General features: G+C 39.5%; 2 protein-coding genes across 6 annotated transcripts in view; one reads left to right on the top strand and one right to left on the bottom strand.

Annotated features, from left to right (window-relative positions):
• Positions 1-6,330, top strand: part of NR3C2 (nuclear receptor subfamily 3 group C member 2) — a 214,261-nt gene extending 207,931 nt beyond the window's left edge. For 4 of the 5 annotated variants that reach the window (XM_055794386.1, XM_055794388.1, XM_005243308.3 and 1 more), the window contains one exon: positions 2,616-6,330. In XM_055794386.1, coding sequence (XP_055650361.1) covers positions 2,616-2,771 — 156 coding nt within the window. In that variant the 3' untranslated portion in view covers positions 2,772-6,330. The remainder of the gene's footprint in view (positions 1-2,615) is intronic. The other variant, XM_055794389.1, reaches the window with a different exon arrangement.
• Positions 6,331-10,571: 4,241 nt separating this feature from the next.
• Positions 10,572-14,768, bottom strand: part of ARHGAP10 (Rho GTPase activating protein 10) — a 155,119-nt gene continuing 150,922 nt past the window's right edge. The window contains exon 23 of the mRNA XM_005243310.3: positions 10,572-11,372. Within this exon, the coding sequence (XP_005243367.2) occupies positions 11,284-11,372 (89 nt within the window). The 3' untranslated portion in view covers positions 10,572-11,283. The remainder of the gene's footprint in view (positions 11,373-14,768) is intronic.

The raw sequence follows: 14,768 nt of genomic DNA, 5'->3' as shown, positions 1-14,768 counted from the left end.
GGACTGGCTGGGACCGCACAGGCGGTGAGCCATCGGCACAGCGTGGATGGCTGGCAGCAGCAGAGGTGATCCCAGCTGCCTCAGTTACACTCAGTGATGCGAAACTACTCACGTTGGAGCCTATGAAAAGCAGCACATTCGTCATGTCGTTACCAAGGTTGTGTCAGGGTGCAGGGCTCGGTTTGCTTAGGTGCTGGCGTTTGGTGACGCAGGCGGGGAGGAGGTAGTGGTCATTATACCAAGAGACGGTTTCCTTCACTCAGTTTGGTTTTGTGTTACATCTGGAATGTTTTTGGCACACGGTATATGCAGAAACAACCTCCTAATGGGTAGAGTAAGCCTTTGAACAGCGGCGGTTTTTTCCCTTGAAAACCAAATTATGTCTATGCTACTTATTTAGCATGCATCCGTTTGTTTAATTAGCATTGCTTCATGACATGCCAGATCATCGGGAATGAACTAAGCAGCAGCAGACCCGCGTAGTGCTCAATAGCAGAAAGTCATGCGTTCAGGTGATCTCAGCACTTCTCTGTGTTCTTCATAACTTGCTGTACGTTTGCAAGAACAGCTGTGAAAGTCCTGGAAATAAGTAATAAGGCATAGCGCAACAGGACAGTAGTCTGTTGGTGCCTGTATTTTTTTGTTTATTTCCTTTTCTGCCTTCCAGAAATCCACTTTTATTTGCTCTAAACAGGGGCTTTCCTGCAGAGTGCAACTCCACACACCAAGAATTGAAACGACTAACTTGTGTTTGATAAACTACAGAGGCAGAAATGGCTTAAGCCCTTTGCAAGGACGTAAGGCACCAAAATTAAGCTGTGCATAACTTGAATTTTTAAATGGCAGAGGCTCTAGTTTTTCTTCAGTTGTACAATACAGTAATTTGGCGAACTGCAATGGAGATTCATATACTAACTGAAACCTAGATGCACTTTCACTCGTGGGTGCCTCAGAAGCTGACTTGCCTCTTGACTGACTAGTGTTTTTCCTTAAAGATTGCAAAGGGTCCAACATACAGAAAGGCGTTAGGGGGGATGCATTTAGATCACAGCAACCAAAAAACCTTGTTTTGAAATAATATTCACTTGTGACTAAAAGCCATGAACAATATGGCTCGATGGTATCAAAGTACTGCGTAAAACTAACCCAGCAAAAGCCTGCATGCGTGTAGGTTGAGACCCAAAGATTGCTTTGCCGTGTTTTTTATTGTTAAAATAGAATTAATTGAACAAACAGTGATGCTGGAAGAGGTTGTTTTGTTTCCACAGTTCTCTTGCTCTAATGGCGTGTTGTTTTATAGCAAAGATAAGCTGCAGTTTGCAACTCTGTGTGGAGAAAACAGCACGGAACACGAGGCAAAACAAATTAAAATGCTCAATAGCCAAAATTCATGTGAATTCTTGTAGTCCTATAACATGCAGACCAGGATGAAGCTCTGTAACTGACAAATGAGAACACCACAACTTGAGACAAGGTAGAAGGCGTCAGACTACATTTATTGGTGCTTTGAAGACACATGGGGGTTTTTTCCACACACCAAAAAGCTCGTGGTACCTGTACGCCGTTTAGTACTTCAGCTCGCGTCCCCGTTCCAGCCGGAGACCACCGTTGCTAGGATGACACAACGGCTGTCAGGGGCCGTTTGGGAGAACGGTGCTAATGGTTTCACCTGTGAAAACCTCTGGCAGCCAGAGGAAGCCAAAGGAGCGCCACGGCGCAGTGTAAGGGGCAGCTTTGTTCTGCTAGTGGAGGTGGTCCCACGCTAACAGGTAACTCGGTACTTGCAGTGTTACCGAGCAGGGCTTCCTTTTGTGTCATTTAAGAGCTAATTAGAAAATTTCACCTTTAAAATTCTCAGCGTTACGCTTAATCCAGTGAGAGAAAGCAAAAGCGTGCTGTTAGCCACCACTACAAAAACAGAGCACTTAAGTTTTGGGGTTTTGTTGGTTTTGTGTTTGTTGGGGTTTTTTTCAAAAAGAAATAATACCCTAAATGTTGTCTCTATAGTTCAATGAGTAGTAAGCAGAAAAAAAGTATGTGTTAAAAAATTAATTTATATAGAAATGCGTTACCAGACGAACAATTCCATATGGACTGCGATGCTATAAAACCTGAAACGCTGCAGTGTGACACAGCATTCATGTTGTTGAGCTAAAAACATGAGCTGCTCTGGCAGTTGTAGGTTGCGGCCCCTGGAGAGTGGACTGGAAGTTAACCAAATAATCTGATTTAATGAACAGCATCCAGCTGAAATGTAGAGATACGATAGTTTATGGCTGATCTTTTCCCTCTGCGCAGGCGGCTTTATTTGCATAGACGTGGAGTATCTATGAGTTTTCATGGTGGCCCAGTTGCCTGTTAGTGAAATGAAAAGTGCAGTTGCGCTGAAAAATCAAATCTGTGGTATCTTGTTGTTTTCTAGTTAACTGGCTTTTAACGAGCTAAGTAGCACTTTGGGATTTGAGTTCTTTTGTTTGCTTTCTCACCCCTGCAAATGGGCTCCCGAGTCAAAGTAAGGTGCAATTTCTTGGTAATAATCCGTTATCAATAAGCTGTCATTTGCATGCAAAATTCTCTTGTGTTTTTCCTAAAAAGTGCTTCTTTCTGTATTTCAGCTTGTTAGTGACTTATTGGAATTCTGCTTCTACACCTTCCGAGAGTCTCAGGCACTGAAAGTAGAGTTTCCAGCCATGCTGGTGGAAATCATCAGTGACCAGCTACCAAAGGTGGAATCTGGGAATGCCAAGCCCCTGTACTTTCACAGGAAGTGATAGAAAATGTCTTAAATGGAAGAACTTTGCCTTAAGTTTCCCTGTGTTATTCCACACCCATGAAGGACCCAAGAAACCATATTTTAAACATGCTATTTACACTTGTTCAGCAATCTCTGAATAGTCTAAAAATCATACGAAGGGTTTGGGGAATGAAAAGCAGTTGACTTGGATTTGGCAAGACCTAGATGTTTGGAAATTACCCCATAACCCTAAACACTTAGAAAGTGTTCCTGTTCCTCTGGATGAAAAGCCATATCTAGTCAATAACTCTTTGATTTTGATATTTTAACAGATGGAGTTTTAAATATGCCATGTAGTTTCTGGTATTGTTTGCTTGTTTTAAAAGGGTTTGAGAACTAATGAGAACTTTTTAAAGCTTACCCTTGGTTTGCACATAAAACGTAAAGTCAATATGGGGCATTAATATTCTTTTCTTGTAAAAAAACAAACAAAACCTATATATACACACATATACACACACACACACACACACAAACCCTAACGTGTAAAGTAATAACAGAACATTTGGTGTGGAATACTCTGTTATCCCCACCTGTGGCATTTGTTATCCCATGTTATCCCATCACAGATGCTATACACTGTGTTAAGTGTCCATTTACTATTTAATTAAGAAGGATAAGATGTGAAAACAAATGCCCTGGTATCAATTTATAGTATCTATTGTGCTGGCTTTACAAATAATTTTTTGCAGTCTTTTGCTGTACTGTACATTGCTGTATGTATAAATTGTGAAGGACCTGAAATAAGGTGTAAGGAACTTTTGTAAATGAGACAAAAAAAATCTTTAATGGTTAATAGGATGAATGGGAAAGTATTTTTGAAAGAACTCTATTTTGCTGGAGACTATTTAAGTACTATCTTTGTCTAAACAAACAAGGTAATTTTTTTGTAAAGTGAAATGTTCTGCATGCATAATGAACCGTTTACAGTGTATTTAAGAAAGGGAAAGCTGTGCCTTTTTTAGCATCATATCTAATTTACCATCCTACAGTATCTGTTGTAAATAACCACACTTAACCTTTTCAGTTGTATTTAAGCCTTTCTATTTTCCTCTCTATTTTTCTCCCTTTTGTCTCGCTTGCAAGTGTATGTGACTTGAGCACATCTTAGAAATCCTGCTTCATATTTCTGTAGGAAACTACACTCTGTTGTGTTTGCCACTTTACATAGGTTTCATTTAACAAGACAAATTACGGTCTCTCCAGAGCTTTTGCCAGCTTAATGATATAGTGAGTTCTTGCCCTCTATTCCTTTTCTCTCTCAGGGGAACAGGGGTGAGTAAGATGTTGAATGATTTTATTTTTTTTTTAATTAAGGTTTCCCAGATTGTTTGTTTTTCCTTTGACTACTGGACACATAAAACAACTTAAAAGGTCAGATTATTATTTCAGATGGGGGAGAGCGATTTCTGATTATGATGAAGGGAACATGCAGATCATTATAGTAAGTACATTGAACAGATTCGTACTGGTGAGAGGGATGGTCAGGTACTGATAAGGGCAGATTAGCCGAGTAGAATTTTTAGTGATAAACCAAAACCGTATGTAACTTTGTAAGCATTTTTGTAATAATCAAAATAGATCTGAGAAGACAAATGCTCACACTACAAGTTCAACTCGGTCTGATTTTGTCTCAAAAACGATTTCTCTAGAATAAGACTGCAACGAAAAAAATTTTTGAGGTGACTTTCACTATTTCACAATTCATAAAGCAAATGCAAAATTTTGGGGTAGAATAGAGGACAGGTGAACTTTTCTAAGGCTCAACTGTTGCTACCATATGTTCATGTTTAAATAGAATAGTTTTTCAGAGTCCTAATCTATAGTGTTCTCTCTGGGTGCCACTGGTATTTTTGAGCTCTAGTTTGTCCCTTGGCCGGTCAGAATGTAGCATTTCTTTTAAATGGTGGTCGAATTGAGAATTCTACACCCTTTCCGAGTCCAAATTTTGAGGTGCACTTTGGTGCACCAAAGACAGTCAGTGCTACTTGTCTTTTTAAATGACACCTGCCTTATGCAATGGGTAATCTGTAAAGACTGTATTCAGAGAGGTTTTTCTATATATAAATATATACATACATATATTATTTGCATTTTGGAAGTCTAATTCATAGGCAGATCTTTAAATACTGACCTGCACAGCAATATGAAAGCCAAACTTCCAACGCGAGATACACAGCATGCAGACTGGTTGTTTACAGTAAAGACACAGTCATACATCCATCTTTTCATTTACTCTTTTTTTTTTTAAAAAAAAAAAGTCTAAAATAGAATATTTCAAAGCCAGGTTCTGGGTGAATACAGTCTGCAGCGGCTTTTTATATTAACAAAGTTACTGCCTCCTTTTCTGTCTCAGAGTAACTTTGCTTGATTAAAATAGCAAAGCCATATTCTACACTTCACTGTTAAATGCCTGTCCCAGTCCAAATTGTTGTCTGTTTGCTCCTATTTTTGTACCTTATTACTTTTAATCTTGGTTTGGTACAATTCATAATTCACAGAAACTTCATATAATTAAACACACTAAATTAGTTTTAAAAAGCAATTTATATCTTTATGCAAAAACGTATGTCTGTCTTTGCAAACAACTGTAAGCAGATTATAATAAATCCTTTACTTTAATCACCTGTTGTTTATGAAACCATTCATTGATTATTATTTTTTGCTAGAGATCATTGAAGTAATAGAATTGGATATAGATGTTGTAAGAGGCAGTATTCTCTTATCAAGGACACTTAAGCAGAATAGCCATCACTTTTTTTATCTAAACCTGTGTACGGAAAGAAAAAAAACAAAACAAAAAAAACCCACAACCCAACAACCAAAAATAAAAACCAACCCTAGTTTTTAGCTACCGGGACATTACATTCTTTTGAATTTGTTTAGAATGAAATAGGCATTTGTCTCCTGCAAAATACAAGACAAACTATAAAACACCTTTTAGAAGTGGGCTTCTGTTCATTGAGCTAAATTATTTTGTTGTAAGAAGGAACAGGGATATACAGCAAGAGCATTGTATACACAGTTAAAAATGTAAAATAGTGTTAATGTACTGCAGTGGGTATTTCAGGAATACTACGCATCGTGTGACTGAACAGTTGCACAAAATAGGAAAGACTAAAGTTTGCAATATCAAAATCTTATTAAAAAGATACTTTACAATCAATAATGCAAAAAGCTAATTCACAGGGTGGTGTTTTTCACTGACTTGTTTAAACATTTATGAAATTAAACAATTCTACAGTTAATGCACTTTTAATTGTTTATTAAAGATTTGACTTTTTCTTTTTTTAGAGCAATGTTTTCAGCTGGAGGTCAATGACTTGATAAGATAGACAGCAGTTCTGAGGCCAGGAAGCTCAGAGGAATGTTTAAGAATTCTTGGAGTTTAAATAGATTCCTGGATGAAAAATAAAAGCAGCCAGCAGTATGGTGTAAACAGTAAAATCTATGCATAATTATGCATTTATAATTAGGGGTTTGCTTCTGTATGTTTAAAGCTTTTTAAATAAATAGAAAATATTGTTTGGTCTTTATGTTAATGTCTGCAAGTACCTATTTTTCTTTTTCCTTTTTTTTTTCCTTTTTTTATACAAATTGTACAAATATACATGAATTAAACTGGTTTGATTGCAAGTATTTCTTGCATTTTAATCTCAGATAGGTACTGGTGTAGTGATACACTTCAAGGCAAGTTTCTGCTCATCTAGAAATGGTATTCAGTAACAAAGTAACTAACAACGTAATATAACATCTTTCATCATACATCTAGAAATTTGGTTTCATCGAGCTCTATGAATCTGGATGACGCAGCACATATGATGCCTTCAGCCAGCGAGCAGCTACTTACGCTGGAGAATAAGGAATGCCCAACCCTAAGGAATTTGGTTCACTTAACCTGGATAACGGCACTTGCCAAATGACGCGCTGACACCGTTACATGCACAAGCTCCATCCCGCTCAAAGAAACAAACCCAGCAGCCAGAGCCGGCTGGCTGCCAGTTCCTCCTTAACCTAGAGCTGCTGCACCCATTGACCAGAGTTAGAATTTCTCTCATGGAAACAGGGATTCACTATTTTATATATACACACAGTTTCCCCAGTGACTAAGTCAAACTGCCTTCTCAGGGTCAGGTCTTTTCCAATTATAATTATAGTAAGAGAGTTAGAAGGGGAAATAAAACTCTTGCTGTCCTGGTTTGTTCTGCCGTGCGGTCTCAAAAATTCACTGCTAAGGTCTGTGCTGTAAGACAATTTAATTGCATTGTGGGTTTTTAATAACAAGTTACACAAACTTTTTCTTGCCAAAAATCCTTGCACCTGCCTTCTGTTTGCTGAGTTGTCAGAAGGAAAGAATAGTAGGGGATCAGCAATGTTTAAGAAGAATTTTCCATATGTTTACAAGCAGATGTATCGGTCATATGCTGTTCTAGAAATAAGAAAACGCGATTGTTACTTGAAAACATAACAAAACTTGTAATCTGACCTCAAGCTGGGACACGGCTTGCTTTCAGGTATCTACAGAGACTGGGAGTTTACTAAGAAAGGAGTGAAAAAAATGCCCTTTCAAAGATTTTGCTAGGTAAAATGTTAAAAAATATTTAAAAACCATAAGGTTTTTAAGACAACACTTCAATTGTAGATGTCAATAGGATGAAATTTGGTGCTTACCTGTAGCTACTGCAAGCACAGATGAGGGCACGCTGTGGAACTCTGATGTAGAAAACTATGTCCAAGGCACATTCAGCATAAAAGGTGAAACTCCAAGTGAAGACTTTCCATTAAACCGTGTTTAGCACCGGTGCATTTACATCCTACATAATAGCAAACCAGGTAAGAATTGTGAAATGTGTTAAGACAAAGAAACCAAAGAAGAGAGCACTGAGAAAAGCAAGTTTCTCCCCGAGTCTTTTCTGTGATGCAATTCCAGAGGCTCAGCTAGCAAAAGCTGTAAGCAACGCGGCAGGAACTTATTTTCATTAGAGGGCACATAAATCTGGCAATGAGATTTTTCTTTCACTCCCGATGAAAGACTGGGCATCAGAAGGACATCTGTCATGAGGATCAGCTGGGACAATGATTAACAACATTCAGCAGCCTGAAAACCCCCAGCGGAGTGAAAACGCTGCCCAGCCAAGGCACAGAGCTGCGCACTACCCAGTGACTAACACAGACTGTAAAGTCCTACTGAGCCCAGCTAGTCAGGAGTCTCAGCTTTTCCATTAATTATTCAGCAAATACACATTCAACCTTAATTCCCCAGGGGGAGAGATTCAATCTCTGGCCCCCCCAGCAATGGCAAGGCAAATACCATTTTGCATAAAAAGACCAAAATGGGTAGGTTTTTCTCCTGATTCACCCCCTCTTAATTTTCAGCTTGTGTCATGCATTCACTACCAGGAGTCTCAGCTTTTGAAAACTGACGAGTACCTTCCCCCGTGCACAGCAGCCAGCACACGGCAAGGGAGGAGAAACCCAACTTGAGCATTAAGCTGAACCTGTACCCACAGCCGTGACACGAGAGTAGTCGCCGACGAGAGGATGGAGTCAGGCCAGACCCAGGGAGAATGACCACTCCTGCTGCCAGACCAAAAGAGAAGATCCCTCCTCTTTGAGGCTTTCTCCACAACCGATTCCCTGTCCTCCCTGCCTCAAGTTAACACTGTGTTACTCTGCTCTTCCCAAATCTACCAAGCCACAGAAGACTGACAAGAGGAATGCCCTAAGACCCAGCTTCAGGAAAAAAAAACAATCTCAAAGGATGGGAAAGGGGCCTGACTTTATATGATTTTTCATTTTTAGCATCCTTTAATCTTTACTTCCAAACAGTCAGTATGAGGGCATCGTGTACAATGCTGCTCAGCAATGAGGATGCAGAATGTGATGTGCCATGGCTACTCATCTGTACAAGTCTGTACTCGGCATTAGTGTGACCAGGCTGATGTGGAAACCCGTGTGGTGGGTAGCAGTTACCACAACTAAATTCTTTAAGAGGCAGCGTGGTTAGCCTGAAAGCCAAATCTGATCTGGCTCAGCTCACACCGCTGCCTTCAGACAACATCTAGGACGTGAGAAAGTTTGGATTAGTATTGCCTCTGTTCAGTGCATCACTTCTCAGTAGAAAAGTTTTTTTCTTGTTTGGGTTCTGCGTAGCTCCAGGAGTAACAGGAGTCTCAAAACATCTCACTTAAAGGCAAATGGGGTCACAGGACGGGATTGGAAGAGACACTAGGTCTTTTTATTCCTTCTTTATATATCCACCTTTTTAAACAACCGTGTTAAAAGGAAAAAACCCCAAACCAAACCACAGAGCTAGAGCTGAGAAATACATCCAGAATTTTGCAAGACAGCAGCCAGAACAAGATCAAACATGCACTGCACGTTTAAAACAACAAAACAAACGTAAGTGACTTACAAAGCTTGTAAGCTTCAAGTTATCACAGCTTCACTATCTGACAAGCCAGCATACCTAGCTGCCACGCCTACTAAGCTAATAGCAAAGATTTACATTCTCCCTCATCTTTCAACATTGACCACCAACTGGTAGCCATGAAAACCAAGTCTGGCCACACAAACACCACCCTGCCTCCAGAATGACTATTTAAGGCCACAAAAAATGAGCTGATAGAGCTATGGGCCCAGGTGACATGATACCCAGCCAGAACAGCGCTGTGCCATGTGAACAGATCTGAGCGAGGAAACCTGCGATCTGTTGCTGTATATACTAGTGCAACTATTTCCTTAATACTGAGTCAAGGAGCAAATTAAAACACTTGATCTCCTTCACAGAATTCCAAGTCATCTTTAGTGCTTGTAGCCACTTACAGCCATAGCCACTCTGCCAAGACAAGAATTGCCTGAAAGCTGTATGGCAGAGAGTCGCTGCTCAAGTACCATGAGAATACACCAAGTGAAACTCCTCCAAGCTATGAGGTTTAGCGCTGGAGAGCTGTGCTGACTTGGCCCACCACTGCTCCATCTGGAAATCATTTGTGCATACTCCAATGGGCTATGCAGTCTGGGCAAAAGAACAAAATAATGGTACGGAGTTAAATCTTAAGGGCGAAAAAAGCCATCCCAACCTTAAGGCAGCATTAACCATTAACTGGTTTAGTAATCACATTAGAACAACTTGCAAGCTAAGTATAACTATCTGCACTAAATGCGTCAAAATCCATACAGTCCAGTGTAACAAGTACGTAAGCCTGTATTAGCATGTCACCCCATCATATTTTCCTGCATCCTCTCCACTGCCTCCCAGACAGTTGTACTTGAAGGAGAGAAAAATACAAAGATTAATGAAAACTGCATGTAACTTTTTTTTTTTTTTTTTTTTTTTTTTTATCACAAGGCACAGATTGATAACACCACAAGATTTCTGGAAGCTTTTTCTATGACCACAGAGAAGTCTCTTACTACTCAAATAGTTCTACAAATTAAGAGGCAGCTACTCGAGGACTGTGATATTTTGAAGCATCATTAAGATCTTGTAATTGACAATTACAGGGGAGGAAGAAAGAGAAGCTCAAGTGGAAACTAGACAGACAGACAGACAATAGATAAAATGCAAGATGCCTCCAGCATGCACAAGGATCATAGCCAAAGAATCTCTTTTCCTTTTGGCTTGAGCTTGCAGAGTTGCCTATTTTAAGTGAGGAAAGTTCCCCATCCACTTGGGAGCCTGCTTGAGGCTGACTGCATACAGCTGCCAATAATTATTTCACATCGTAACTTACAGAACCAGAGCAAAATATTCTCCAACATAGGAATACTTAGGTCAAATAGCAAATAACATTTTATTTCATTTACAATGATATTTTTGAGTAGCAACAGAACCATGACATACAGGAGCCTGTAATAAAAGTTCATGTGTCTTATCTTTGTAAAATAAATGAAATCATACGCACAATACAAACGAATGTGTTCTTTGAAGACATTTGAAAAATGTCATGTCTCGATACCTATTATTTTACTTACTAGTGTCTGTTCCGTACTGTCTATTCCACTTCGAAATTTAATCTAATTGTCAGCATGATAACTTTTTTTATCCAACAGTGTTTTCCAAACCCAAACAATTCCTGTTAAAAACACTGGTTATCGATGCATAATCTCCAGGACACTAAGTTCATAAAAATCTTCTTCAACTGATAGTTTGGGTCACAGATCAACCAAGTATTTGACTTAAAATGCTAGTTATCTTGCAAACAAACATACCACTACTATTCTTTACAATTGAAAAGAAGCACCATGTTAAAAAAATCAACCTATCCCTCCATCCCTCTTGCTTGTCCTCCCACCCATTCCAACCCTTAAAGAATCATTTTTTGTAATTTATATTTGGCAACACTTAATGTCTTTATACAGATGGGGATCTTCAACCCATAGTCAGTCTCTTCATTGATTAAAAGCAGTCACAAAAGAAGAGAGAAGTGACTATAACAAAAATCCATGGATACCATGTACACCTTCTTGGCGTTCAATGCACAAAGCTATAAAAACTGAACATAATTTTGTGGAATAAGTCCTCTCTTCCCATTTAGTGTGCCTTCTAGCCATCCTGGTTCTCTGGAAAATTTCACTGCAAAAGAAAAGGGGAAAAAAATTACTGCATCTTTTTATGTTTGAATTAGTACTTTTAGCTTTAGCTCCATGACACCAGGCAAAGCTTCTTGTCTGAAACGATGAGTTTAAGAATCTGGCTGGGAAAGATGAAGAGGATGATTAACTTAACTTAAATATCTGCATAATACAGGTGCTTGAACTCCCTTCTGCAAAGCTTACATGGTGGAACAGTTTTTAGGTGCAGGAGATTTCATTAAGGAAACAGTAAATGGAACTTAGGACAGGTTTATCAAATAGAAAACCTAGACCCCCTTGAGGAGAAGTCAGAATTCATATCAAACAGTGGGAAATAATTTCAGTAGCTGGGGGCAAAGCAAGACCAAAAACCCGGCTTGAGCAGAGGTGACGAATCTGGAAGCTCAGAGCCACCAAAAAATGGCATAGGACTTTACACTGCATGAAAAGTGAGCATGTACAGCAGTACAAAGGAAACAGAAATGAGCCAGTGTCACTCCAAGGATTGTCTCTTCACAGAGTACAGCTGCTATCAGAAGAGACCAGTGGACAAAATCTGAATCATTCTGGCTAAATCCTCTCTCTGAAATTCAAATACATAGCGCTGGTCACAAAACACCGGGGAAAGGCTTGAATGGCAGTGCCTTATTCCTTATTGTCATCCAAAGTGTTTACCAATGCTGATCTCAAAGTTTATGCAAGAGTATCTGTGAATCTAAAATAAGAAAAAATTTCACCTCAGACTAAATGCTTCACAAGTTACTCTGTGAGCAACAGACCTAATTAAATCTGGCTTCCTGTATATATTGTGACCACATTTGAAAGGAAGTTTAGAAAGAAGCACAAGCCTCATTTCTTTAGAAAACAGTCTTGAAAGTCCTTGCATTCCCCTATCAAATTCCTCAAAAGAATATGATACAGGTACCTACGTAACTGTAAAATCCCACACTTACAACGACCTACAATATTCTCTACCATATTAATTTATCCTCACAGCGCTTCTGAGACAGACATTATTTAGGGAAGAAATCAAATGCTGAAACATGCTGCCAGCCATGTCAATGCTTTATTTAAAACACATTAACACATTGGGGAATGTGATATTTGTAGCCTTCTACAAATCAGGGAAATAACAGTTAAAGAGAGCGCAACATGTTAAGCAGTCTCACTTTCAAAAGCATTGTAAGACTCTCAATTTGAGCACTTAAAACATACCTTCCCCTAGTTTTTTCCTGTGTCCTGTTATTGTCAAACAGCGAAGCTAGAACCTTTGCTCTGAAACCACATTTTAAACAACAGCTATACCTCCAAGGAATCCAGTAAACAAAACTGCTTTCAAACGATACTGACAGTTTAGATTCAGAACAGGAGTCTGGGCTTATATTTATAATTAATATGTTTAACAGAAAGGTTCCAAAGGAAAAAAAATGCATAGAAAATTACCTTTTAGGATCTCTGTGCACACAGTAACTTACATTATTATTAGTAATTAGCAGACCCTCCTCTCCCTTTGTCATTTTTATTCCACAATTACAGAGTATACATGCATTTGAAACTGCATTGCTGACACTACCACAAACCTCCCTCCGGCAGCTCCACTGCAGCAGCTGTAATTCCACCCTTTCCAGCAAAACAGGCCAGCAGCTCCAGTGGGCAGCCAAACCTCTCCCTGAAGTCTCCCATGCCTACAGAGTACATCTGTATTACAGGAAACAAACTCCAAAAAATGACAGATTAGGAAGAAAAACAACTAGAAAACCTGGAAGTAGGAAATTTCTACTTGTCCTCTGGAGCTCAACCTCAATTTACCCTTAGAGACAGGATAGGTATTACTGGCACGTGAGCACCTGGAAAGGCCTGGTCAAAAAGAGGGTAGCCCTCACCTGAGAGGATCAAACTGAAATTTAAAGTCACCTAACATTTACCAGGGGGAAGAAATGCTCAAACTATGCTGAATCACTTGACTCACACAACAGCACACTTCCAAAGAAATATTTTCTAAACAAGGTTGATAACACAATACTGAACTGCAGCACGTTCAGAGATAACGCATGATGGCCAAGCAATTGCACTTAATTGGACTTGAGTGACAAATACCACTTTTCACCCCAGAAGGCTACACATGGACCGTACGACTGAGCTCTGTGCTTGGAAAATTAAGTATCGCACATGTATGTTACACAGCTCAGGGCCCCGTTATTAGCAGAAGTTTCTTGTAGACTCTATGAAGACTGAAGTAAGAATTAGCACTTGTATTACACCTAAGATCACCAGTTCGATAGATCAAGTCTTTTTTTAAGAAACGCACCAAGTAGTAATTCTTAATATTCAGCAACTGTGGCCACTGTCATGTTGGGTAGGACTTCTGCCCCCATTCAAATCACCTTATGCAAGAACGGTTAAGATACCTACATACATCACTGACTTCTGTAGGCAAATGGTATTAATGGGGAAGCTGTCCAAATGTAAAGCTGCTTTAAGCTCCAATGATCCTGTTTTCTTTGCTAATCCATTTCCAAAGTATAGCATAAACCAGCACGCATTCATTTAAAATAAAAAACACTTTACCACACAAAAGACATTTTTCTGTCATGCGCAGCTGCTCTTAAACCTAGGACACAGGCTATTTCTGGAAAAAATACCCTGCTCAAGAGAAGTGGTTCTGTAGTGTCCCCTTTCTGTCATCTCTTCTCAGTCACCAATTATTACAGTTCTTAGGACTTTCAGGCCTGCCTCATTTAAAAGTACCTTGCTGCAGAAACTACACATTTGGCCTTAAAAGTACAACTCATTATTGGACAAATCATCCTATAGGACTAAGTCTCATGTTGGCTAGGGACAGGAGGGGGACTTGTAGTATAAAAGGTACAGGACAGAGAATTACAAATGAGTGTTTTCAGCAAGGTTAAATGATTGTATATAGCAAGACCACACAACAAGACTAACCAAAGAACCATCACCTCTTAGGACACTGGAAACAGCAGCAAAGTTGAGAGCCCAGAGCGAGACAGCGGCTTCCTCAGTACCTGCTGCAAGGCTATTACAGCAGCTTCCCTCCAGCAGAGACAAAGTGTAGAGAAGGAAGATGTCTGACCATCAGTATGACGGCAACTGCTGCAGAACAATCACCCCAACTCAAACGGGCCAACATAGCCAACAGACTTTCAACTTGCAATAAGATCTCCAAGTAAAAGCTTTTTCTGATGGCATGTAGCCAAGAAGCACGACAAGGGTGACTTGGCATTCGCAGCATTTATTCTTACCTTTCTGTATTCTCCATAGGAAATAGCTTCAGTATTGCCAGTGTTAGGATTACCTAACTGCAAACACATACAATTCACAAGCAGCTCTTCCCAGAGACTCAAGGCTATAGGCAGACCTTGCTCTGCTTTGGCAG

The sequence above is a fragment of the Falco peregrinus genome, chromosome 2 (genome assembly GCF_023634155.1).
Source record: "Falco peregrinus isolate bFalPer1 chromosome 2, bFalPer1.pri, whole genome shotgun sequence".
Classification (NCBI taxonomy): domain Eukaryota; kingdom Metazoa; phylum Chordata; class Aves; order Falconiformes; family Falconidae; genus Falco; species Falco peregrinus.
Note: the sequence above shows the minus strand (reverse complement) of the source record. Positions and strands in the feature narration are given on the sequence as shown.